This window comes from Artemia franciscana, chromosome 10 (genome assembly GCF_032884065.1).
Source record: "Artemia franciscana chromosome 10, ASM3288406v1, whole genome shotgun sequence".
In the NCBI taxonomy this organism is placed as follows: Eukaryota; Metazoa; Arthropoda; class Branchiopoda; order Anostraca; family Artemiidae; genus Artemia; species Artemia franciscana.
In genome coordinates this window covers 30,647,841-30,675,136 of record NC_088872.1, presented here as the reverse complement: position 1 = coordinate 30,675,136, position 27,296 = coordinate 30,647,841, and the positions used below count along the sequence as shown (strand labels likewise).

Genomic DNA, 27,296 nt, shown 5'->3' with positions numbered 1-27,296 from the left:
TTTCATATTCTGTAGTTTTTGAATGCATTAATTGGCATTCACTTCCTTGAATTTTATTTAGGTTACATCTGCATAGACAGAGAATATTTTATAACTTTGTACAAAATTAACAAACATTATACAAAATCCAACACAGGCAGTTGCTGCAGGCGAATGACCCCCCTCCATTAGCAAGTCAAGTGATACTGGTTTGGTTCAGTTAAAACTGACTGAAGTGACACCCAAGCAAGCTAGTGACTATAGAAGGCACAGAACAATTGAGTGATACGAACGCATATGACCTATTGGTCGAACGCGTCAAACCCCAAACAACAACAACAAATTAATAAACGTTCAGTAAAAATATACAAGTTGGATATGTAGGATCCTTCAGTTTAATATAAATACATAAAGGCCGAAACCTTGTTCAAGTTCTTAACTATATTAATTACTAAAGTAGAAAAACAGTTTTCCTTTCTCCTTATGTCTTTCATTTTTGTTTATATATATTTTTTTACATTTGATACTTTAATTATTATTCATTTTATATTATTTATTAAATTTATATATTATTTATTACATACTATTTATTATTTAATATTTAGTATTTACTCTTTTTTATAGTTTTTAAATTTTATATTCGGTTGGGTTGTGGGAGTTATTTTTTGTGTTTGTGCTGTTGCAATGGTGATTTCTTTTTTCACTAGAGTAAATAGAAATGTCCTATTAATCTAAGTTTGGGATATTAATATAATTTCTTTTTAGTCCTTTTTTATTATCTCCACTTTTTATTGAAACGTTATGCTTTGCTATTGACAGTACAAAACTAAAAATATAGAAACCTTCCACTAAAATGTGGCTTAAAGGTCATTTTTACCCAAGTCGGCTTGTTTGTGTCGGATAGGGGCTCCTTTTGATCTAGACATAAAGCAGTATTTGACTTTATTTCCTCTTTAATTAGAATAAAAACTATGAGCAACAATGTTAACTCTACACCTTTGAATCATGAATTCAATCAATGATATTTTCACTTTTCCAAACTCTCCAACGTCCAGCTTGTTATGTCCATTTCTTGGTAAGTGGAAAAAATCTTCCCTTTTCCTGAACTATGAGCAACAATCTTGGCTTCATATTGCTCCTTGAAAAAGGACATCAATTGTAAAGCTGTCATGCCTTCAACCTTATAGGCGCATATTTTGCTGGGAGAAAGTAGAGAAATTTGACCCAGTGGCTGGAGTAGCGAAAGGTAAGTTTCTAGATGTTGGAGCTGAAAAGTATTTATTCCATCCAGGTAGCATATTCGGTCACTAAATTCAGTCTCAGTAACACGAATAAACATGCCTATAACAAAAGTAATACAAAGCATCAAGTTTTAACATTATTGTTACATTATTTAGCATTATCGGCCAAATGGCTGGTTATAAAACGTTTTCTAAAAATATAATTTCAAAATAAAAAGGGGTCTTCATTCTCTCTCTCTTTTTTTGTAGAGTTACTCAGGATAAACAGCTATAGTTTTAAGCAAGCTGTATCCACTAATAGTGAAAACGTAAGAAAGTTGTTAAAACAAAGTTTTTGAATGTATACATTAAATAAAAATGTCCTATTAGTCTCAGTTTGGGATAGTAGTATTTTTCCTTTTTTGTCCTTTCTTATTATCTCCACTCGTTATCGTAACGTAATTAAATAAGAAAACAAGTTTTTTCGACTGAAAGTAAGGAGCGACATTAAAACTTAAAACGAGGAGAAATGTCGCTGTATATGGAAGGGGTTGTTCCTTCCTCGATGCCCTGCTCTCTACGCAAAAGTTCAACTCTTTTTCAAAACTCTCCTTTTTAAAACAATAAAACAAACTTTAGCGTAAAGAGAGAGGCGACCTAGAGTCTTTACCTAGAACGGAATTGTCAGAGAAGAATTTTCCTTGGGGGGGATTTTACGTGGAAATTTATTTCCACTTAGGAATTGTCTGTGGGGAGAAAGAATTTTCCATTATAGTGGATCAGGATTTCCCGTATTGTTCAAAATCGACCAAATTTTAAATAAAAAAAATGTTTTTTTTATTCGAAAGCAAAAAGTAGTATCAGAAATTTAAACGAATAAAATTATTACTTTTGCGAGGGTGGCTGCCCCTTCCTCTATACCTCGCTCTTTACGCTGAAGTTTGACTTTTTGTCCCAATTCATTATGAACTCCTGAAAGACATTTTCTGCTTAATTAGAATGAAAAGTTTTTAATGCTAAATAAAACTTTAGCTTAAAGAGTGACGTATCAAGGAGAGGGCAACCCGCTTCATAAAAACAATCATTTCGGTTTTTCTTAAGACCTAATGTTGCTCCTCACTTTCAGATGAAAATACTGTTTTTTTTCTCTTTAATCTCACTAAAAAAACATTCTTTCACTTCCAAAGTGTCACAAACTTCATTATTTTCTTAATTCGATTTGCATTACTTTGTCACTCTTTAATTCCTCCTTAATTTTTTACTTACATTCATTTGGAATGAAAACTTTTTCTTAATTCGTCAGTATTTTTTTAATTATTCCTGAAATCTCCCCCATCCCTCCTCCGCATGAAAATGTTCCCAGAAATTCCACGACAGAAGGTTTTGTCTTGTGGGAAATTCTCTTACGGAAAGTTTTTCTCACATAACTCCCCCCCCCTTAAAAATTTTTCCAGACAATTATTTCCCCATTGAAAATTTCCACATTGAGCAGCCATAAAGAAAGCAAGACAAATAAAAAGCATTTCATACATATGTTACATAAATCATCCCATCCCCCATAAAAAATTTTCCAGATTCTCCCGATTGAAAATCCTGTCTTTGGTAAACCCCCTTGCTTACCGAGAATTCCCCAATATGTAAACAATGTTTGAATTGTAAGACTAATTGCATCGTACCAAGGGGATATGGGGTCATGTTCATTCCCAGAGGTATAATTATTTCACTTTCAATTATCTGCATCAAATGGCTATGTAAAAAAAATTTTCTATTTAATTTTTATTTTAAGATTTTGGGGAAGGTCTCTGGAAAGGCGGGCTTGTTTTCCTCTATGTTTTTTTTTGTTACTTGTTAAGAGCACTTGAATTTTCAATTTTTGGATGAATTAAAAATTCATGTCTTCACGTCTTCTTAGACAATTAGTTTGGTACGAGCATCCCAGGAATAAAAAGCCAGGAAATAAACACGCATCTGTGAAACGTATCCTCTGGCAAAAATTCAAAATTTAATATAATAGTAGATAGATGTAGAGACGCTGAGTCTGATTTTTATCAAGATTAAATGAAAAACAAAGTTTGTTTTAACTGCAAGTAAGAAGTGACATTAAAAATTTAAACGAACAGAAATTATTCCATATATGAAAGGGGTTGTCCCCTCCTCAACATCCCACTGTTTACGCTAAAGTTTGACTCTTTCTCGCAACTCTAATTTTTAAAACAACAAAAACTTTAGCGTAAAGAGCGAGGTGTTGAGGAGGGGTCAAACCCTTTCATATATGGAATAATTTCTGTTCGTTTAAATTTTAATGTCGCTCCTTACTTGCAGTTAAAAAACTTAGTGTTTTATGTAATTTCTGAACGTTTTTAAATTTATGCATGTTTTGATTTTGGCTCACCGCACATGAATACTTAAAACAAAATTTGCATATTAATTTTGTTTTGTCTAAATGGCTTTCTCATATTTTTGTTCCGACGGTTTTGATAAAAAAAGAGGTATGGGAGGAGGCCTAGTTGCCTTCCAATTTTTTATAACTTATAAAGGCAACTAGAACTTTTTAGCTGTTTCTTTTAACGAACATTTTGTTAGTAATAAATATACGTAAATTACAAATTAACTTACGTAACTAACTTCTGTATTTGTATATTTTTATTACATATATGAGGGGGTTTGCCCCCTCGTCAATACCTCAATCTTGACACTAAAGCTTAAATTTTGTCCTGGTTCTTTAAGAATGACCCCAGAATCACAAAGGCCGTAGAATAAATAGTTGAAATTACTAAAAGTACTTTAGCGAAGAGAGCAGGGTATTTCGGAGGAGATGAACCCCTGATATGCGTAATAATTTCAGTTCGTTTTAAGTTTTAATGCTGCTCCTTACTTTCAGTTGAAAAACTATTTCATTATTATTTTTTCCGTGTTTTCTTTTAATAATGCTAGAAAATTTTGTGCCCCCTTCATAGAATTTCTTTTCCCCCATGAAAAATTTCTCCAAGTAAAGATCTTTCAGTTTAGCTCCCTCCACTAAACCCTCCCCCCTCAACCAAAAAAAATGAAAACGTCTTTAAGCATCAAAATAACCATTACTGTATGTAAACACTGCTCAAAGTATTTAACTTGCAGCCCTTCCCCCGGTAACTATGGGGGAGTAAGTCGTCCCCAAAAACATCTTATTATGTTTTTTCGACTTTGCTGAAGAAAATGGCTATCTCAAAATTTTGATCCCTTAACCTTGGGAAAAAATGAGCTTGGGAGGGGGACTAGGTGCCCTTCAATTTTTTGTCACTTAAAAAGGGCACACTAACTATTCCTATCCATTACAGTGAGCCCTCTCGTGACATTCTAGGACCACTGGGTCTATACGATCACACCTGGGGAAAAAAAACAACAACAAATAAACACACACCCGTGATCAGTCTTCTGGCAAAAACTACGAAGTTCCACATTTTTGTAGATAGGAGCTTGGAACTTGTACGATAGTGTTCTCTGATACGCTGAATTTGATGGTGTGATTTTCGTTAAGATTCAATGACTTTTAGGGGGCGTTTTCCCCTATTTTCCAAAATAAGGCAAATTTTCTCAGACTCGTATCTTTTGATGGGTATGATTAAATTTGATGAAACTTATAAATTTGAAATGAGCATTTGATGTATCTATTAGTATCAAAATTCAGTTTCTTAGACTTTCGTTTACTATTGAGCCGGGTCGCTCCTTACTACATTTCGTTACCACGAACTGTTTGATCAGTTTATTTTTCTGGATGTTTACATGATAAAAAAAACATGGTAGCTCTCGCTGGCTCATAACTTTTGTTCGGTATTATTATACATAATGAATTCTATCAATTTTGAATCAGCGTAGAATGCTAATGAAACTTATAAATTTGAAATCAGCATAAAAATCCAATTTGTTTGATGTATTTATTAGTATCAAAATTCAGTTTCTTAGACTTTCGTTTACTATTGAGCCGGGTCTCTCCTTACTACAGTTCGTTACCACGAACTGTTTGATCAGTTTATTTTTCTGGATGTTTACATGATAATAAAAAACATGGTAGTTCTCGCTGGCTGATAACTTTTTTTCGGTATTATTATACATAATGAATTCTATCAATTTTGAATCAGCATAGAATGCTGATGTATATATATATATATATATATATATATATATATATATATATATATATATATATATATATATATATATATATATATATATATAGACGCTCTTAAGATATTACTGGTCCGTTCTTTTGACAAACAAAATTTGACTTGACCTACTAAACTGAAACTTTCAGGGTATGTTGTGGGGCTAAGTAAATTAGATGGATAAGGCTATAAAACTTACAAAATATTATTACCGAAACACCAACGAATCTATGCGACAGAACAAAGAAAAAATTTCAAATGAGCTTTGCGTGCTGTGTCATTTTCCAAATTGCACGAGAAAAAAAAGATTACACATGTGCACGAGATTGCACATGACAAAAAATATACACCGATAAGATCTAAAATTTACAAGACCTAAACAAGAACAGGGTGAATGTATTGCATGTATTTACTTAGAAAATTCTTTATCTGTATGTAGTGTAGGCTCTTAATATCTGCGGTACCGAGAATTTTCTCTTACAAACTTCCTCGAGACGCGGAAATTATAAATTTTCTACGAGATGTAGTTGTAAATTACGTAATAAAAGGGATTTCTAAACGATGTATTTAATAATTACTTAATATTTTTCTTTGATTCTTAAAAAAAACCTTCAGGACCCCCACCAAATCCTGTTTTCCTTAAATGTTATGTCATAGTTTCTTCGAGTGTTAAAAAAACAAAGGGGTGTAGGGAGAAATCTTCAGGGCCCACCAAATAAGTATTTCTTTGGAACTAGCGTCATAGGGCTTGTTTGTTATGTAATATTGTTTTAATTTGTTTGTTATTTTTTCTTAAACAAATACTTGGGTCAGATAAACCCTTCAGGGTGCGCTAGTGGGGAGCTTTTAAGACGCAGGACCCTAGCAAGCGATTCCACTAGGCCCTAGCAGCCAATTCAACCGGGATGCCCTAGTGAGTAATTCCAACAGAGCCCTAGTAGACTTTTCCCTGGGGGACCCTAGCAATCAATTCCATGGGGCCATAGCGAGCAATTCCAACGAAGGGATTGCCAACGATTAATTCAACTGGAGCCCTAGTGAGTAAATCCAATGGGGTCCCTATCAACCAATTTCAGCGGGTCCCTTAACTTAACCTAACCACCAGAGCAATGCTCAATATCTTTTTTAGGTATTGGTATTTTTTGTGACAAATTCCATGTACATGAATGAATGAATATATATATGTATATATATATATATATATATATATATATATATATATATATATATATATATATATAGTGCGACAAGCTTGAAAGCTTACCGTATTTGGTATTAATAAGTAAATATATATATATATATATATATATATATATATATATATATATATATATATATATATATATATATATATATATATATATATATACTGGTTGTGACTAGGCTAAACTATTCTGCTCTAAAAGAACAGCTGCGATGATTATTTGTTAAGAAAAATGGTTTCTGTGCAGTCAGAGGTAAAACTATACTCGGAACCCTGCACAGAGAAAAAACAGCCAAATAAAATGCCCAAAGGAAAAAAATTTCAATTGAGATTCGTTTCAATTTGAGTTCCTAGTCACTTGCAGGCTTCCTCTAGAGAGAAATTCATTTATATGTAGAAACACAAAATTTCCAAGTGTGGAAAAATACAGAATTTGCCCAAGTTACTGTTCTTTAAATCGCGTTTTTCAGGAGCCCTTTGAATGACAATATATTTTTCTTGAAACATTGGTTTTGTGACACACCCTCAAAGCATGGTCAAAAAAAGAATTCACTTACCATCCGCGTTGTCAAAGACGAACAAGCTGATCAAAACGGCAACAATTGCACCAATACCAATATTTGTCTTCATATTGAATACCTAACGAGAAAAACAAATAAGAAAAGACCTCGAATACTACCTTGAAAGGCCAATAAATTTGGTAATTAAACCAATATCACTGATTAGGAAAGAAATGCTTATTTGTCACTCTTCTGTCCTATTACACCTAGAGTCATGGGAAATTCCACGATTTTCTTAGCACTCTCCCTTGATTAAATTCTGCCAGAGAGGATTTTTTACCTGAGAAAATATGATGCCTTCATCTAATTCCACAATAATGAAAGCCAAACAATGAAAATTACAAGTTTTAGGATGATACACGATTACGAAAGATTGACAAATATCCAAAGTGGTTGATAAAGAGCATCTAAACTTGTTAATTATGGATGCAGGAATCTCGACACATTTTCTAGCCTTCGACAACGTGATATCCAGCGTTGTGAAGCTGAGTTCACATTGATTCTGTTGAATAGGATATAACCTACACTACTATACAAACTTGACGAATATCCAAAACAGTTGATGGCGAATATCTAATTCAACGAATGCGACAAGATTGTTAGATATTCTACACTTAGATAACTGTAACGTTATAACTGCAACGATCTGCAACGATAACTGCAACTGCAACTTAGATAACTGCAACGATCTGCAACGTTATAAAGCACACTTCTGAATGATTCCGATGAATAGGATATAGGCTACACTTTTCAACCTATTAGACGAACATCCAAGACAGGGAAAGGGTCTTAGATGCTGGTTCTTTGGATTAAGTATGGTCTATCAAACACCAAAATTTTTGTAAGTCAATAAATTAGGCCTATAACGGTAGTAACAGATGGAATATCATAACTTCACTACTTTCTAGAAACATGAAACGCAAGTAATAAACTTACTGATGATTTATCTGTTTCAAATAAACTTCTGTATTAAGTAACGGCGTATTGTCTAGATCTAGTGTATATCTGGGGTTTGATGAACACGAATATAGTACCCTAACTTTTAATTCCGGGACTCAATCGGTTAAACGCTTGGATTGCTTTTCAGAACTTTCTTCAAATATTTCAACTAACGCTCAATTTAAGCTTGTCTTCAATTTGTCTAACTTTATGGTAATCAAAACCTGTTTCAAAGTGAGACTATTTAAGTTTGATGTCAATAACCCGTGGTAAAACATTGAGCAAGTTGCAAAATCTGCCAGAGTTCCTTATACTGCTCATCAAAATTGAGTGTCACCTCCATCAAATATTTCCAACTACCTGGATAAAGGCTATCTAAATGTATCCAATTCAGGATTGCGTAAATCCAAATCCAAATTGAAATCCTTCTAATAAGTCTGTTTGATATTCAACTGAATTTAGAGGAATAAAACAAAACATTTCAAGTCATGCTGATTTGCTTAAAAAAATAGAACACTAGTCCCGATGAATCAAAAGCTGACAGAAAAACACCGATGCCTTGATATATATTAATCATCTTTTGGCGCTTTAATCATTTACAGAGTAGGAATACTCTGTCTGCAAGCTCTTATACCTATTTTCTCGCTAGAGCTCAATATTGAAATTTTTTTTACAAAGCAACTTAGCACGTTAGCTAATTTATCACAGAGAAAACAACAAATCACTGCAAAAACGACTAAATACAGATATACCAGCGACACTTCACCTTGCCAATGATTCGTGTCCTTCATCAGCGGTACGCCGCCGATAATTTGTCGTGGTAACTGATAATTTGTCGTTTGATAATTTGATAATTGTCGTAACTGATAACTGATAATTAGTCGTAACTGATAACTGATAATTTGTCGTAACTGATAATCCCCGATAATTTGTCGTTTCAACTGAGTGCTTGCTCTTATATCACTACATATTGACATATCAGTACATATTCCCATATTGATGTTCATGACCTTCACAGAAAAAAATCCTTTATAATATACCATATCCAGATGCAACTAGTCTACTGAGTTTCTGAAGACAGAATGTCTTTGACATACAATTATCATCATACACAAGACTAAGAAAGCTTATGCCATTCCTAGGATAAAATTTCACTGAACATGTTTATGATAATGATCTGTCAGAGAAAGAAACGTTCACAAGGTATCAAGCAACTGTTTATTAAAGCTCCTGGGAACGGAATGTCTTCATCACCTCGAAGCTATAACATGATAGAACACCTCAATGATTTCAATCTATGTAAGCATGGTCAATCGAATCCTCCAAATCTCCGACTTAGTCCCCACCCTTCATCTCTTAAGACGAAATCTTGTCAATTTTTATCCACCTGGGTGAATTTACTTTCATAAATTTCTACCTATTTCAGCAGAAATCCTCAGAACTAATCTTTCATCGAGAATTTTCTCTTTTATGAGCTTAAGACAGTATTATTACGCCCGAATAGATATCTATAGTCTTATTCGACATACAACTTCCAAACAACTTAATTTTTTTATCGATAAGAACCCAGTCCAAACTCTACATAAAAAAAGAAAATTGGATCCATTTTTCGCCTTTAATTCCTATTTTTACGTGAGATATTCAAAAAACGAGGACGTAAAACCTCTTAATAAACGTTACAAGTTCGTGAGAAATAACCTTGCAGTGCCTCAAAATGTACCAATGAATTCTAGACCTAATGTTTGGTACAAAGAAACGTTATATCCTAATTCAAAACAAAGCAATATATAACAAAGAAAATCTTAGGTGGTCAAATTGGACACTCAAAGTGGGCTTCCACGAGATGTGAGATTCCAATTTAAGAGCGTCACAATACTGAAAAGTTAACATCTAAAGTTTATTCAATGCACAGGAATCCTTTGTCCAAATCAATCAATTTTATTATCCTAATTCGAGGCTTCACTAGAAGTGAATGTGACAATCTATCTTCGAGTGTGAGGCGTTTGTCCTAAGTGATCTTAATACATCAACAATTATCAATCCGCATACTGAATATATCAGGCAATGTTACATCATAGGCAATGTTAACATTAATGGTACATAGAAATCCTATGTCCGAATTCATACAAAACAGATGTAAAACAGAAGTAATTTCCAAAGAGTTCTTGATTAGAAGTGACTGTAACGAAAGTAAGCTGATGACTAGCTTTCTTGAACTATAAAAAAGAAAATTTGAATCCCCACTTCCCTGCGCAAAAAAGGGAAGCTCCAGGAGTTAGGAGTACGAGAAGAAAATGACCAATTAAAAAAGGCTCTAATGAAAGGTATAAGACAAAATAAAAGAAGATCTGTTATTTGACAAAGTTTGGTGAAAACATGACAAGCGAATCCACTACGTTTATACTAGAAGTATGATGAAATGATAAAATATTTATTAACACTAACAGCCTCACGGTTGACACAATCATTCACTTGCCTGAAAATTTAAAGACAATAAAACGTCCTTAATTCCAAACTAAATAAGGAAATTAAAGAAAATGACCTCTATGCCCCATACACAAAGCAACCCAAGGGGGCCCCCACTTTCCATCACCTGGTATGCATCTTGGAACTCCACGGGTGCTGCACAGTTTTTCCATGACTTTCACAGTTTCCGACACGTTTGGCACAGTTTCCTCCATGCTATTAGTTGATTACATATCAATACATTTTACAAAATTGAATTCTCAATTTTTGTTTCTTTTTTTTGCCACTATTTTCAGCGACAACTTTGAATTCATGTGTCCAGCAATTTAATGTAGGAGTGAAGCGTAAAGTAAGGCAGAATATGAAAAATATGGACAATTAAGGCAAAAATTGCATATATCATGATATTTTGAAATATAGATTCGAAGTGCTCCCCTTCCCCCATCCCTGTATAACTGTCTCGTCATTTTTACAATACATTTTTTATTAAGCCCATGAAATACAGCAAGTTTATTGTGTTATCAAAATATCAAATTCCCTGTAAGAATCTTAAAATTCTAAGGAGGGCATAGACCCAGATGCCTCCTACATATATTTTGGGCTACAAGAACCTATCTGAATCGTCATATCTTAAATACAAACTCTTCCTCGCATAGTCTACTACTAAAATTATGTAAAGGAGATACTAATCAAATGTAAATAAAAAAAATACAAATAAAAAACCAGTTAATACAAAGGAGATCTCATGCATTTAAAAAAATGATAATAATAAATCATAAACCTATAAATCACCTATCTTGTGAAGCAAAAAGATGTGCAAAGCACTAAAAACTAAATAAATATTTTAAGAATTTTTGGCCATAAATTCAATTTAATTTTTAAGATTAAATTTGGCTAATGATGTTAAAAAAGAAAAATCTGAGTCTTGTATCGTTAAAAGAGTAAAGGCCAGTAATTGTGAAATAAATACCAGACATGTCAGGATTTAGCGTATTCATCGAACATGCTAAATGAGGCACGTATATTAGAGCTTTATTGAGGGGGAGGAAGGGGAAACTTCGAAAAAACAAAACAAATAAATGATTAAAATATACATGAAACTAAGGTCAAATTGGTGAGAATATTGAAATTCTAAGGTGACATAGGCCCAGATTCCCCTTACGTACATCCTGTGCTGCACTAAACTATCTGAATCGCCACATCTTAAATGTAAACTTTCTTCCTCGCATAGTTATCCAAAGGAGATACTAATCAAAAGTAAATTGCTAACTTTGTAGCTTTCTTAAATTAAAGAAGGTTCAAAAGCTTCAAAGCTGGAAGTAAGTACTATCTTCCTCGGATAAGCTAGCTGTAGGAAGAAGTCGGGTGTCTCCTAGTCGTACATCCCTCCTCTTTCGTTCCTCCTGAAACCTTACATATAAACAACTTTTTTCGATTCTACCCTTTTCTGTAGAGTATAACTATTATGCTTTTACGGGTTTTTGACAGCTGTCTAATTTTTAAACAATCCCTCCAAATCACATTCCACCCAATAATGGTACTTCTTACATCCATCAGTATTCCACACTCGAACGTAAACAAAAAAAAACAGTTTCATTCGCACAGTCACATTGGACATGACTGAAGACACCACTCTTTGAAAAAATCGGATTGAAAATGCTTTTTTGTCATAACAATCCCCCTCCCCTCTAGGAAAATCCTCTGTTACAACCCTAACACTAAGTCTGTATGCAAAGGGGGGGGGTGTATTTAAAAAACAGGTTGTATTGAGGGAATGATTGAACACGTATGATTTTGTAAAAGTCGTAAAACAACAGAAATGAAGAAACCTAAATTTAGTGCCAGATAAATAATTCAAAAACAAAAAGAGTCCACCTCAAATTTCGTTGGTATACCGTGCTTTTTCCGTATTACCTTCATCAGTTGTTTAACAATGAATTTAATAATGCCTTATTTTACTCCATGTTTAGGCTACAATCAGTGATTAAAGTGTTGAAGCATTCAATCAGGAGACAAAGGATAGAAAGTGTGGGACGCCAGCACATAACCAGCTGTCCCCGTTCAAAAATTATGTGGTGGGTATGTCTTGATTTCCATACCCCATTAACGAAAGCATCGCTCCGGCTAATGTGTTAAATCCGGCAACTACCATTTTAACTATTTTTGAAATGCTGTCCTAATTTGTAACAAAGAGAATAAAGAAGTTTTACAGAGTAGATATTGAAAATAAAACGTTTCCCTTTAAAAATGACTTTGTTTTACTATATGTACATTTAAATATACCATCCAAAATTTTATTCAATAAATGAAACAGCCAAAAGAATGAGATGGACTGTTCAAAAAATAAGAAACTACAGAAGGGAAGAAAATTTTTCCAGAATTAGGATGCGATACAGTGGCGTAGCTAGAGATATTTTTCAAACAGTCTTAATATTTGACACAAAGACTGTGGAACATAACCAAATTTAAAACAAAGCCTAATAGTTACAATAAGAGATTCTAATGGAACTTTTTACAGTGCAATGCAGTTTAAACCGGAGTTTTCCACAACCCACCGTTTTTACATAAATGACTTTTTCTGAACTTTTTTTTACTTAAACAAATTCGCCGTTTATGAATATTTCACTGATGCTTTCTCTGAACCAGAAAAAAAGTATTCATATTTGTTTGTAACATCAACAGTTTTATCATGATTCCCCCCCCCCCAAAAAAAAAAACAGAATTCCATAAAGAAATATCAGAACAAATATCATAAAAAGTACGCAGAGTGCAAAAAAAGTGATAGCATTTGATCTTGGCATAAATAGTTCCCAAATTTGATGAACTTTCTGTGGTAATTTAATTCTTTTTTAAGTAAAAATTCCTAATTATAATTTAAAAAAATGGTTATACAGGTTATTGAGCAATAAAGTAAAAAAAATTATATATCTATATAAAATAATTTCTGGGTTATGAAGAAACAGAAAGAATTTCTAAAAAGAAAAAAAGATTTACGGACTCTTAAAAAAAGATACTTGTGGAAGAAGTACCCAAGAAGTGAAGTTAGGTTAATGCTAATGGGATATACCTAAATATGATGAAAATATAATAATTTAATAACAATTTCATGAAAACTTCAATGGATAATTATGGAAAGCAGGCCGCGCCCAACACCTTACATTAAATACCAAACCAAATCTATATATCAAATATCTAATTAAAATATACCTCCATAGTAGTTTATCTCGCTCGGGCTATCCTAATTATCTTCGAGTGCACACAGAAAAACCGGTTTTGTAACAGATAACGAACAACAGTGTGGTCGCTATAATACACAAGTACCAAAAAGTATTTTAAAAAAAGCTGTTCCACGTCAATATTTGTTCCGTTTTCAGTAATATTTTGTTACTTTTGTATGATGTTACGGCTGTAACATCAACTTACAAAAATGCTCAAAATGTAGTTATTTACCGAATTTATCAACTTTTAGAGAGAATTTATACCATTAACAAAATATTTTCTTTAGATTTTTCCATCTATAAAAAAGTTTATCGTAAGTTTATCAATCTAAAAATAGTTTGGTAGAGCAAATTTATAATACTGATTACATTACATATTAGTCCTTGATGATCTTGATTAGTATATTTTCTGATGTGTGGCAAACTTGTTTTATAAAGGGTGTAGTTAGCCACGAATATTGTTGACAAATTTACATAAGAAAATTAGGGTTCACATTGGCACTTATTTAAAAAAAAAAGTTAGTTTTGATCGATTCGGATAATAATTTAGACTCTTTCAATGACGAAAAAAAAACAACTAAATTGAAGCTGAGATCGACCTTGATGGTGAAAAAAAAACGTTAAATCTTACTTTCTTGAATATTAACAAATCAAGAAAGAACTGTATACTAGTAATATTACAGAACAGACCGAAATTAGGCACAAGATTAGGAAAAAACAGATGATAAGATGAGATAGGGGCATGCATTTACAATTCAGTCACCACTTCTCTTGAACAATCCTTAATGTGAAATTTTATTTTAGCCTATAGTTTCTCAATCCACATATCCATTATTTCCCATGGAGATAGAACAGTGATTAGATCCTACGATTCTAATTATACTTCTCTGCACAGACACGTAAGGTAAGGGGATGCTGACTTCTCACCGCCTGGTGTACATTTCGGAACACCAAGTGTGCCGCACAGCTCCGTTGTGCTTTGCAAAGTTCTGCCACGCTTGGTATAGTCTCCAAAATGCTTCGCGCAAAATATCTTCGCATGGTTCTAACCATGCCAAGCTTGGCATGTGTCACCTGATGCACACGATTTCTGAGATAAAGAAACTCTCAAGGAACGCAGAATAGGACCCGATAAGATGTCTAAAAAATTTCAAACCATTTCCGGTTATTATCATTAGAATGCTATATTATCTGCATTTTACTTAAAAAAACACAGAAGAAACATTTTTTTTGTCTGTGTACCTGTGCCTCTGTTCTGGCCTTCGTTGTGTACAAATGACCAAGTGCATACCATCTTAGAGATCAAATATCCAACTATTTCTATGTGTTAATAACACAAATGAATAAAACAGACACCGTCTGTTGCCTTATTTTGGAAAATCCCCTAAAAGTCATAGAATCTTAACGAAAATCACACCATCGCATTCAGCGTATCAGAGAACCTTAAAGCAAAAAGTTCAAGCTCCTATCTAAAAAAATGTGGAATTTCTGTTTTTTTTGCCAGAAGACAGATCACGGGTGCGTGTTTATTTCTTATTTTCCCAGGGTTCATCGTATCGACCAAGTAGTCCTAGAGTGTTGCAAGAGGACTCATTCTAACGAAAACGAAAAGTTCTAGTGCCCTTTTTAAGTAACCAAAAAAATTGGAGGGCACCTAGGCCCTCTCCCACGCTCTTTTTTCCCAAAGTCAACGAATCAAAATTTTGAGATAGCCATTTTGTTCCGAATAGTCAAAAATCATAATAACCATGTCTTTGGGGATGACTTACTCCCCTACAGTCCCTGGGGGAGGGGCTGCAAGCTACAAATTTTGACCAGTGTTTACATACAGCAATGGCAATTGGGAGGCGTACAGAGGTTTTCAGGGTTTTTTTTTTTGGTTTGGGGTGGGGTTGAGCGTAGGGGGCTACGTGGGAGAATCTTTCCTTGGAGGAATATGTTATGGGGGAAGAGAAATTCAATGAAAAGTGCGCGGGATTTTCTAGCATTACTATAAAAAAAAACAATGAAAAATTAAACATGAAATAGTTTTTTCAATTGAAAGTAAGGAGTAGCATTAAAACTTAAAACGAACAGAGATTATTACGCATATGAGGGGTTCTAAAAATACTTTAGCATAAAGAGTGAGGTATTTAAGAAAAGATAAATACCTCACTCTTTATGCTAAAGTATTTTTAGTAATTTAAACTATTTATTCTACGGCCTTTCTGATTTAGGGGTTATTCTTAAAGAATTTGGACAAAAGTTAAGATTTAGTGTAAAGAGCGAGGTATTAACGAAAGGACAAACCCCCTCATATAAATAATAAAAATACAAGAATATAAAAGTTTGTTACGTAAGTTAATTCTTAAGTTACGTATATCTCTTACTAATAAAAAGATTCGTAAAAACTAAAAGTTCTAGTTGCCTTTTTCAGTAACCGAAGATTGGAGGGCAACTAGGCCTCCTCCCCACCCCTTATTTCTCAAAATCGTCAGATTAAAACTAAGAGAAAGCCATTTAGCCAAAAAAAGAATTAATATGCAAATTTCATTTTAATAATTTATGTGCGGACAGCCAAAATCAAACATGCATTAAATCAAAAACGTTCTGAAACTAAATTTAAAAAAATTAGTTTTTTTAACTGAAAGTAAGGAGCGACATTAAGACTTAAAACAAACAGAAATTACTCCGTATATGAAATGGGTTGTCCCCTCCGCAATCCCTTGCTCTTTACGCTAAAGTTTGACTCTTTGCCACAAATCTACTTTTTAAAACAATTAAAAACTTTAGCGTAAAGAGCGAGTTATTGAGGAGGGAACAACCTATTTCATATACGGAGTAATTTCTGTTTGTTTATGTTTTAATGTCGCTTCTTACTTTCAGTAAAAAAACTAGTTTTTTTTTATATTTAATCTCGAGCATAAATTAGATGTAGCTATGTAGAAAGTCTCTAATCCACAAAAAAACGATACTGAATTAAAGGTAGAATCTTACTCCCAGAGCGAATTTTCTGTAATAAGGGAAATTCCCGTTCGTTTCGTTTTCCTCAACTCGCCGAATTTATTTATTACTCACCGACAACTTTTAGACCACTTCCGACCTTCAATTATTTTCAAATTAAACAGTATTATGCACAATGATTACATGGCAATAACAGGACACAAAACAATATAAACGGGCGATTGGACACAGCAAAAAGTACAAAGCAAACACTACTTATATGAGACTTGATAGTGAAGCGGTAGAGAAGCCTAAAGAGTTCAACATTTATCTACTTTATTGAATCTTTTTGGTAGAATAGCTTTACATTATATATTTCCAATGCATTTGATTGCTTAACGCTAATGGGAAGAGCTTTTAGTCCTGTTTTTACACCAGGACAAACCCTTCTTCAACGTTTTATCATTCCATTCAATTGTACAAAATACCATTTGGAGTCCATTCTTATAGTTTAACTAACAACTAGGGGTGTCGGATGACAAACATAAAAAAGAAAGAAATTACCACAGCACATACTTTTTTGTGAGAATCGCAAAAAAATAGATTTGTCTTCCTCTCAGAATAAACTTTAAAGCTCCCTCGCCCTTCCTCCTCAACAAAAAGTTACCTCATCCCCACCCCACCCCCGCCGTCTCAACAAGAAAACTAGGAAACATGAAGTTAGGCTAAGTGAAATAAAACTTCTAGATGCTGTTGAAAACACAAATCTAAACTCAAAATAAAATTTGGTAGAAAAAGTCAACGAATAACTGCAGACAAATAGTTGTACAAAGGAATATCCATCAGATAACTGAAAAAACCCATAAATAATGTTACTTAAACGAAATTTCTCTTAAAAAGGAGTATGGGTCCTTCAAATTGAAGTATGGGTCCGTAATCCACACGTCTCTTTGGGGTGAGATCCCCGATTTACTCAAATTGGCCATTCTTCATAGATGTATTTTTGTAGAAAGGTTGACATGATGCAAATACAAAACCGGATTCACGCAAATGATTTAAATATGCTTGATTACAAGTGCAAACTACATAAAAGACCCTTCCATCCTGGTTGCCATCCACTGACGTCCAAAAAGAGTAAAAATCAAGATAAAAAAAAGACTTTTGCTCATAAGGAGTGCAAGTCAAAAATTTGCATGCACACGGCTGTCAAAGCTTTCAGCATTTCAAATGAAAAGCGTAGAAGATGGTACCACTGTTTCTAGGGTTAACTGCATTTCTGACAAAGTAGCCAACTGCTGACGTTCTAAGTGACCAAGAAAACAAGAGCACCTAAAAATAGTGATTTTCACCCTTCCACTTCCCCTTTGAGATAAAAAAAAGAACGTATTTTATACGAAAAATGTGCAAGATGGCAGCCCTGCCTTCCATCCTGGCTGCCTGCTTTACCCTACCATCGATTTTTAGCAAAAAGGTAGACTTGTTGCATTTTGTGGTAACGAACTGCAAGTAAGGAGCGATCCAGCTTAATAGTAACCGAAGCTCTAAAAAATGGATTTCTTATACCAATAGATGCATCAAAAGAATCGGATTTTTATGCTGGTTTCAAATATAAGCTTCAACAAGTTTTGTCTTACCGATCACAAGTTACGAGTATGAGAAAATTTGCCTTATTTTCAAAAAAGGGGAATGACCCTCTAAGATTTACAGAATCTTAATGAATATCACACCATCAGATTCAGCATATCAGAGAACCCTCCTGTAGAGGGTTATCCCACGTTTCAAGCTCATATCTGCAAAAATATGGAAATTTTTCTGCAAGACGAAAGATCACAGATGCACGTTTATTTGTTGTTTTTTTTCTCCAACTTGATTGATTGTATTTTCTCCAACTTGATTTTTCTTGATTGTATCGACCCAGTGGTCCTAGAATATTGTGAGAGGGTTATTCGAAAGGAAAGTAAAAGCTCTAGTGCCTTTTTTAAGTGACCAAAAATTGGAGGGCAACTAGGTTCCCTCCCACGCTCATTATTTCTAAAGTGACCCGATCAAAACTTTGAGATAGTCACTTTGATCAGCATAGCCGAAAAATCTAATAACTATGTCTTTGAGGATCACTTATTCCCCCACAGTCCCCAGGGAAAAAGTAAAACTTATTAACTTTGCTCATTGGTTACATATAGTATTGGTAATGGGAAGTATATAGACGTTTTCAGGAGGATTTTTTCTGGTGGAAGGGAGGGGGGGTCGGAAGTTACATGGGAGAATCTTTCCGTGGAGAAAATTTTCATATTGGAAGGGAGTTTTCCATGAAGGTTTTTCCCAGCAATATTTAAAAACCGATCGGAAATTAAATATATAATAAAAGTTTTTTCAACTGAAAGTAAGAAGAAAAATTAAACTTAAAACGAACAAAATTTCTTAGGTATATGAGAGGGTTCGCCCCCTCGTCGACATATCGCTCTATACGCTTTCAAAGCTTTACGCCTCAGTACTTTCAAAAGAGCTATTAATTCTAATTAAACGGTCTTTTTTTTCAAGAGTCATTCTTAAAGAATTGGAACAACGTTCGAAACTTTAGCGTAAAGAGCAAAGTATTGACGAAGAACGAACCCCCTCATATACGCAATAATTTCTATATAGTTTAAGTTTTAATGTTGCTCCTTACTTTCAGTTGAAAAAACTTATTTTTTTTATTTAGTGCGCATTCAGTGTCAAAAGTTCTTATGTTGATCCAAAAACAAGCTACTGTGTGACTTGATACAAAAACGAGTAAAATCCTGACCCACATTGGTGTCAATTGCTGAGGAAAGAGAGTAAGGTGAATATCCCCCCCCCCTATTTTGTCCTTCTTACTCTAGATTTTAAAACACACCTTTTTCGGTATTTCGTTGAAAAAGGATATTTTAGGCCCTTTCATTGAAAAAAAAACACTCCAATATTTTCAAAACAAAATCCATCCCCCCTTAATTTCAAGGAATTTATGTAACTGCTGGCTCAGTATAAAAAAGTTAAATCAAGATTCAGTATAAAAGGAGTGGCTTGGTGCCAAAATAAAGGTCTTTACTTTTTGTTGAAATCCTTTTCTACAATTGAAATCTCCGGATTTTCAAACAGTTCGTGGTAACGAACTGTAGTAAGGAGCGACCCGGCTCAATAGTAACCAAAAGTCTAAAAAATAGAATTATGGTACCAATAGCTACATCAAAAGAATTGCATTTTGATGTTGATTTTAAATATATAAGTTTCATCAAGTTTAGTCTTACCCATCAAAAGTTACGAGCCTGGGAAAATTTGCGGTATATTAGAAAATAGGAGGAAACACCCCCTAAAAGTCATGGAATTTTAACGAAAATCACACCACCAGATTCAGCGTATCAGAGAACCCTACTGTAGAAATTTCAAGCTCCTATCTACAAAAATGTGAAATTTTATATTTTTTGCCAGAAGGCAGATCACGGATGCGTGTTTATTTGTTTTTTTGTTTTTTGTTTTTTTCCCCAGGGTGATCGTATCGACCAGGTTGTCTTAGAATGTTGCGAGAGGGCTCATTCTAACGGAAATTAAGAGTTCTAGTGCCCTTTTCAAGTGACCGAAAAATTGGAGGGCACCAAGGCCCCCTCCTACGCTAATTATTTTCCTAAAATCAGCGGATCAAAATTCTGAGATAGCCATTTTATTCAGCGTAGTCGAAAAACCTTATAACTATGTCTTTGGGGACGACCTACTCCCTCACAGTGCTTTGACCAGTGCTTACATATAGTGATGGTTATTGGGAAGTGTACAGGCCTTTTCAGGAGGATTCTTGGTTGGAGGCAGGGGTTGAGAAGAGGGGGATATGCTGGGGGAACTTTCCATCGAGGAATTTGTCATGGAGGAAGAAAATGTCCATGAAGGGAGCGCAGGATTTACTAGCATTACTTAAAAAAAACAATGAAAAAGTTTTTTTCAGCTGGAAGTAAGCAGCAGTTTTTAAACGAACAGAAATTATTACCCACGTGAGGGGCTCACCTGCTCCTAATACCTCACTCTTTACGCTAAAGTATTTTTAGTAATGTTAACTATATATTCTGCGGCTTTTGTGATTCAGGGGTCATTCTTAATGAATTGGGACAAAATTTAAGCTTTAGTGTAAAGAGCGAGGTACTGACGAGGGGGCGAACCCCCTCATATATGTAATAAAAACATAAGAATACAAAAGTTCTTTACGTAAGCTAATTTATAAGTTACGTATATCTTTTACTTATAAAAAGATTCTTAAAAAATTAAAAGTTCTAGTTGCCTTTTTAATTAACCGAAAATCGGAGGGCAACTAGGCTTCCTCCCCCGCTTTTTTTCTCAAAATCATTCGATCAAAACTATGAGAAAGCCATTTAGCCAAAAAAAAAATATACAAATTTCGTTTTAATTATTCCTCTGCGGAGAGCCAAAATCAAAACATGCATTCATTCAAAAACGTTCAGAAATTAAATAAAAAAAACAAGTTTTTTAAATGAAAGTAAGGAGCGACATTAAAACTTAAAACGAACAAAAATTACTCCGTATATGGAAGGGGCTTTTCCTTCTCAACGCCCCGCTCTTTACGCTAAAGTTTTTTTTACTGTTTTTAAATGTAGAGTTAAGAAAAAGAGTCAAACTTTAGCGTAAAGAACGGGGCGTTGAGAAGGAAAAGCCCCTTTCATATACGGAGTAATTTCTGTTCGTTTTAAGTTTTAATATCGCTCCTTACTTTCATTTAAAAAAAACTTGTTTTTTTTTATTTAATGTCAGACAAAGGATTCCTTTCCATTGAATAAACTTTAGATGTTAACCTTTAAGTATTGTGACGCTCTTAAATTGGAAGCCTGCTTTGAATGTCCAATTTGACCACCGTGGATTTTCTCTGTTATATAACTTTGTTTTTAGCTGTTTTGTTTTAGGCTGTTATATAACTTTGTTATATAGCTTTGTTTTAAATTGGGATATAACGTTTCTTTGTACCGAACATTAGGTCTATTATTCGTTGGTACATTTTGAGGTACTGTCCGGTTATTTTTCACGAGCTTGTAACGTTTATTACGAGGTATTACCCTCTCGTTTTTTGAGTATCTCACGTAAAACTAGGAATTGAAGGCAAAAAAAAATCTTCCAATTTCCTTTCCTTTTTTTATGTGGAGTTGGAACTGGGTTTTTATCGATAACAAATTAAGTTGTTTGGCAGTCGTATATCGAATAAGACTATAGATATGTATTTGGGAGTAATAATACTGTCTTAAGCTCATAAAAGAGAAAATTCTTGATGAAAGATTAGGTCTGAGGATTTCTGCTGGAAATGATGGAAATTTATGAAAGTAAATTTGCCCAGGCGGATAGAATTTGACAAGATTTCGTCTTAAGAGATGAAGGGCGGGGACTAAGTCGGAGATTCGGAGGATTCGATTGACCATGCTTACATAGATTGAAATCATTGAGGTGTTCTATCATGTTATAGCTTCGTGGTGATGAAGACATTCCATTCCCAGGAGCTTTAATGAACAGTTGGTTGATACCTTGTGAATGTTTCTTTCTCTGACAGATCATTATCATAAATATATTCAGTGAAATTTGATCCTAGGAATGGCATAAGGTTTCTTAGTCATGATGATAATCGTGTGCCGAAGACATTCTGTTTTCAGAAACTCAGTAGACTAGTTGCATCTGGATATTGTATATTATAAAGGATTTTTTGTTTTTTCGAGTAAATGCTCAATGCTCAGATATCTTTTTTAGGTATTGCAATTTTTTAGTGAGAAATTCCATGTACACGAAGGAATGAATGAATGGCTATTAATACCAGTACCTAAAAAAGATATTTAGCATTGCTCTGGTGGTTAGGTTAAGTTAAGGTACCTGCTGAAATTGGTTGATATATTGGTTGCAAATACTCTCTAGGGCTCCGGTTGAATTAATTGTTGGCAGTCCCTTCATTGGAATTGCTCGCTACGGCTCCATGGAATTGATTGCTAGGGTCCCCCAGGGAAAAGTCTACTATTTCTCTGTTGGAATTACTCACGTAAATTGAATTGAATACTAGGGCCTAGTGGAATCACTTGCTGGGGTCCTGTCTCTTAAAAGCTCCCCATTAGCGAGACAGTTTGCTCACACATGCATCCATGACCTCCGGGAATCTTTTGGAAACCTTAATTATAAATAAAACTCTTCACTATATTTTTCTTTCACCTTATAGTAAGAACTCAAGCTTTCTGACCGGCTAAGGTCACTCCAATATTTCTGGATATCTTGATCCTCCAGCCTTATTTTGATTTCTGACAAAAAAAAACTTTGTGATCTGAGATGGGGCCATCACCTCCATTCCATGCATACAATAAGCCTGTGCTGTTTTTGACATGGAAGAGCCATTGAGACTTTAGTTTGTTTTATAGCATCTTCTATTTTTTTCACACTCGATTTGGCGACAAAGCTGATACTTTTTTTTCCAGTAGGGGGTATTTAGTGTGGTCACGAGAGGAGTTCCGACTTCTTCTACCAGCTTTTTCCTAATCGGGTGTGGGGTGTTGTGTACCAGATGCTGTAACTGCTTCTAGTTAGTCAAAGAAGGGGGGCCACTCATATTCATGCGGAATACTTTTGGAAGCAGTTATCTTTTTTTATGAAACTTTTCCAGAATTCTCGGGAATTTTGTGCATTATATATACTCCTAAACATGGCCAAAAATGTGTACAAAGTATTTTTTCCAAAACTACCGTTGGTGATTAAATAAAAAGCAAACTGTCACGTCAATTCTATTTTCTAAGAAGCCCTTGTTTCAAGATCATAAAAATAAATGGAAATATGAATGAAACATAGTTTGATACCGCTTGGTTATAACGTTCGAATCGGATTTTATTTGTGTCATCTAACTTTTTCATAGATTTTATTTGTTTTTTATTTATTTTTTTTCAAAAACGACCTCTGTTGACACGACAAACTTTATTTTTGACCATATTATAGCTTCTAAAACCAATAATGATCAGAGATGGTTAAATCGTTGCAATATGCATTTGTAAGAAATATATTGCCTTTTTTATTACATTAAATAAAAAATAAGTTTTTTTTTATTTGCTAGTAAGGAGTTACATTACAACTTAAGCGAACATACATTATTCCGTATATGAAAGGGGTTGCATACTCCTCAACACCTCGCTTGTTACGCTTTTGTTTTTTATTTTTTCAAAAAGTAGAATTCTGAGAAAGAGTCAAACTTAAGAGTAAAGAGCGAGGCGTTGAGGAGGGGGAAACTCCTTTCACCCCTACCCCAACGCAAAAAAGTACTTCTGAAAACAGCTGTACACTTCTGAATAACCATTACTATATGTAAACAATGATCAAAGTTTGTAACTTGCAGCTCCTCCCCGGGGGACTGTGGTTGATTATGCTGTCCCCAAAGACATATTTATTAGGTTTTTTAACTCTGCTGAACAAAATGGCTATCTAAAGATTTTGACCAGTGACTTCGGGAAAAATTAGTGTGGGGGGGGGCTAGGTGCCTTCCAATTTTTTTTGGTCACTTAAAAAGGACACTAGAACTTTTAATTTTTGTTTTAATGAGCCCTCTCACGACAATCTTGGACCACTGGTTCGATACGATCACCCCAGGGAAAAAACAACAACAATAAAAAACCAAATAAACATGCATCCGCGATCTGTCTTCTGACAAGAAATACAAAATTCCACATTTTCAAACAGTTCGTGGTAACGAACTGTATTAAGGAGCGACCCGGCTCAATAGTAACCGAAACTCTAAAAAATGGAATTTTGACACCAATAGTTATATTAAAATAATTGCATTTTAATGCTGATTTTAAATATATAAGTTTCATCAAGATCAGTTATATCCATCAAAAGTTACGAGCCTGGGAAAATTTGCCTCATTTTAGAAAATAGGGGGAAACACCCCCAAAAGTCATACAATCTTAACGAAAATCACACCATCAGATTCAGCGTATCAGGAAACCTAATTGGTAGAAGTTTCAAGCTCCTATCTACAAAAATGTGGAATTTCGCATTTTTGCCAAAAGACAGATCACGGATGCGTGTTTATTTATTTTTTTTTTTTTCAGGGGTGATAGAATCAACTAAGTGGTCCTAGAATTTTGCAAGAGGGCTCATTCTAACGGAAATTAAAAGTTCTAGTGCCCTTTTTAAGTGACCAAAAAAATTGGAGGGCACCTAGGCCACCTCCCACACCCATTTTTCCCCAAAGTCACCGGATCCAAATTCTGAGATAGCCATTTTATTCACCATAGTCTAAATACCTATTAACTATGTATTTGGGGATGACTTACTCCCCGCAGTCCCCCTGGGAGGGGCTACAAGTTAAAAACTTTGACCTGTGTTTACATATAGTAATGGTTACTGGGAAGTGTATAGACGTTTTCAGGGGGATTTTTTGGTCTAGGGGGAGAGTTGAGGGGGGTTACGTGGGAGGATATTTCCATGAAGAAACATCCCATGGGGGAAGAGAATTTCAATGAAGGGAGTGCAGGATTTTCTTGTAGCCTATTATTTGAAAAAAAAACAATGAAAAAATAAATATGAAAAGTTTTTTCTACTGAAAGTAAGGAGCAGCATTAAAATAAAACGAACAAAATTATTACGCATATGAGGGGTTTCCTCCTCGTTATACCTCACTCTTTACGCTAAAGTATTTTTAGTAGTTTCAACTATTTATTCTACAGCCTTTGTGATTCAGAGGTGATTCTTAAGGAATTGGAACAAAATCTAAGCTTTAGTGTAAAAAGCGAAGAATTGACGAGGGTTGAACCCCCTCATATACGTAATAAAAACATACGAATATAAAGGTTCGTTACGTAAGTTAATTCGTAAGTTAAGTATATTTTTTACCAATGAAAACGTTTGTAAAAAATTAAAAGTTCTAGTTGCTTTCTTAAGTAATCAAAAACTTGGTGGGCAACTAGGGCTCCTCCCTCACTTCTTTTTTCTCAGAATCTTCCGATTAATTTCAATTAATTAATATGCAAATTTCGTTTTAATTTCTTATGTGCAGAGAGCCAAGATCAAAACATGTATTAGTTCAAAAACGTCCAGAAATTAAATAAGGAAACAAGCTTTTTTAAATGAAAGTAAGGAGCAGCATCATAACTTAAAACGAACAGAAATTACTCCGTATATGAAACGGGCTTTTCCTCCTCATCGCCCCGCTTTTTACTCTAAAGTTTCTTACTGTTTCAAAAGTAGAGTTAAGAGAAAGAATCAAACTTTAGCGTAAAAAGCGGGGTGTTGAGGAGGAAAAGCCCCTTTCATATACGAAGTAATTTCTGTTCGTTTTAAGTTTTGATGTTGCTCCTTACTTTCATTTAAAAAAAAAACTTGTTTTCTTATTTAATTGTAGATAGGAGCTTGAAACTTCTACAATAGGGTTCTGATACGCTGAATCTGATGGTGTGATTTTCGTTAATGTTTTAAGACTTCTAGGTGATGTTTCCCCTTATTTTAAAATAAGGCACATTTACTCAGGCTCCTAACTACTGATGAATAACTCGTAAACTTGATGAAACTTGTATATTTTAAATCAACGTCATTATTACGTCGACAGGGTGATCGATAGAAGTGACATCGGGTATCTGCAATTATCCATATTTAAAAACGAACCGAAAACAAACAACGAAATTTTCAGGTATGACTTTTGCAGTTCTTCAAAAACGTACCTAGGATATTTTAAAATATTTAAGACTTTTTTTTATTTCTGATATAAGCTATTCTTCTCCCATTCACTTAACTTGTTTTTATTAACTTAATTTCTCATCTCCAATACATTTGCTCACTTTGCAGTTACTGCATAAGAAATTCAAGTCCCAGAGGAATTGTATTAATCTCCAGGAAATTTTTACGCTTCCATTTCAAGTTAACTACAGCGTATGCACGGATATTCCTACTGTTTTAGTCGATTAGCTTAGGAGTACACCCGACTATATAGAATCTGCATACACAACTCTGCAGAAAGAGAAAAGAAAAGAATCTGAACTTTAAAAATTATATATTCTATTCAATAAGTTTTCCAAGTATTAATTTGTATGCTTTTATCAGATTCACCATCCTCTCAACATCTCATGAATTTTCACCCTAAAACCCTTAGCTTTAATAGTTGTAGTAGTAGTGCTACTACTACTAGTAGTAAAAGTAGTAGCAGTAGTAGTAGCAGTATTAATCGTAATTCCAGTCCAAATAATTGCACCGAATATCGATATTGAATATCGAAATGCAAATACCGATATTAAAAACGACATTATTTCAGTTTTATGTAGTATCTACCGGTGAACATCCAGCAGAAAAGATCCAACAGAGAAAATTGTTTTGTAATTGGTCGAGAAGAAGAATATTATATTCAATACATTGACTCATTACATTGACAATGTATTACATTGTCAATACATTGACAATGAAAACATTGTAGGCAATTCTATAGCGCTGCTTCTGCAAACTTTAACCCTAGTGCACTGCGTCATCTAAAGAACGCTTAGTAGCAAAACATTTGATTGATATTACCGTGTAACCACGTAACCATGTATGAATATTGCTGCTCTTTTTTGTTTCTACTAAGGCAAAAGTTCCTTTTTCTACTGAGTTCCTTTTTCTGCTTTAAAATCTGATAATACATATGAAATTACTGA

The 27,296-nt window shown here is 34.1% G+C and overlaps 1 protein-coding gene, 1 long non-coding RNA gene and 1 other non-coding gene across 3 annotated transcripts in view; all 3 read right to left on the bottom strand.

Annotated features, from left to right (window-relative positions):
- LOC136032060 (uncharacterized) overlaps window positions 1-12,366 on the bottom strand; it is a 20,925-nt gene extending 8,559 nt beyond the window's left edge. Inside the window, exon 1 of the long non-coding RNA XR_010618632.1 lies at window positions 11,781-12,366. This is a non-coding gene — a long non-coding RNA (uncharacterized LOC136032060). The remainder of the gene's footprint in view (window positions 1-11,780) is intronic.
- On the bottom strand, window positions 905-27,296 carry LOC136032059 (uncharacterized). The gene is made up of 3 exons (XM_065712175.1): window positions 27,172-27,296; window positions 7,103-7,184; window positions 905-1,320 (listed from the first exon to the last, which is right to left on the bottom strand). Exons 2-3 carry the CDS (start codon window positions 7,173-7,175, stop codon window positions 1,007-1,009), a joined length of 387 nt encoding a protein of 128 aa, XP_065568247.1. The 5' UTR covers window positions 7,176-7,184; window positions 27,172-27,296; the 3' UTR covers window positions 905-1,006.
- On the bottom strand, window positions 12,540-12,666 carry LOC136032537 (U11 spliceosomal RNA). The gene has a single exon (XR_010618748.1). It is a non-coding gene; the product is annotated as a U11 spliceosomal RNA (small nuclear RNA).

Bases quoted from the DNA above. Each gene is read 5' to 3' on its own strand.
- LOC136032059 (XM_065712175.1), bottom strand. From the start codon at position 7,175: ATGAAGACAAATATTGGTATTGGTGCAATTGTTGCCGTTTTGATCAGC. The intron at 1,321-7,102 runs GTAAGTGAATTC...CTTTTGTTATAG, and splicing joins CGTCTTTGACAACGCGGATG to GCATGTTTATTCGTGTTACT.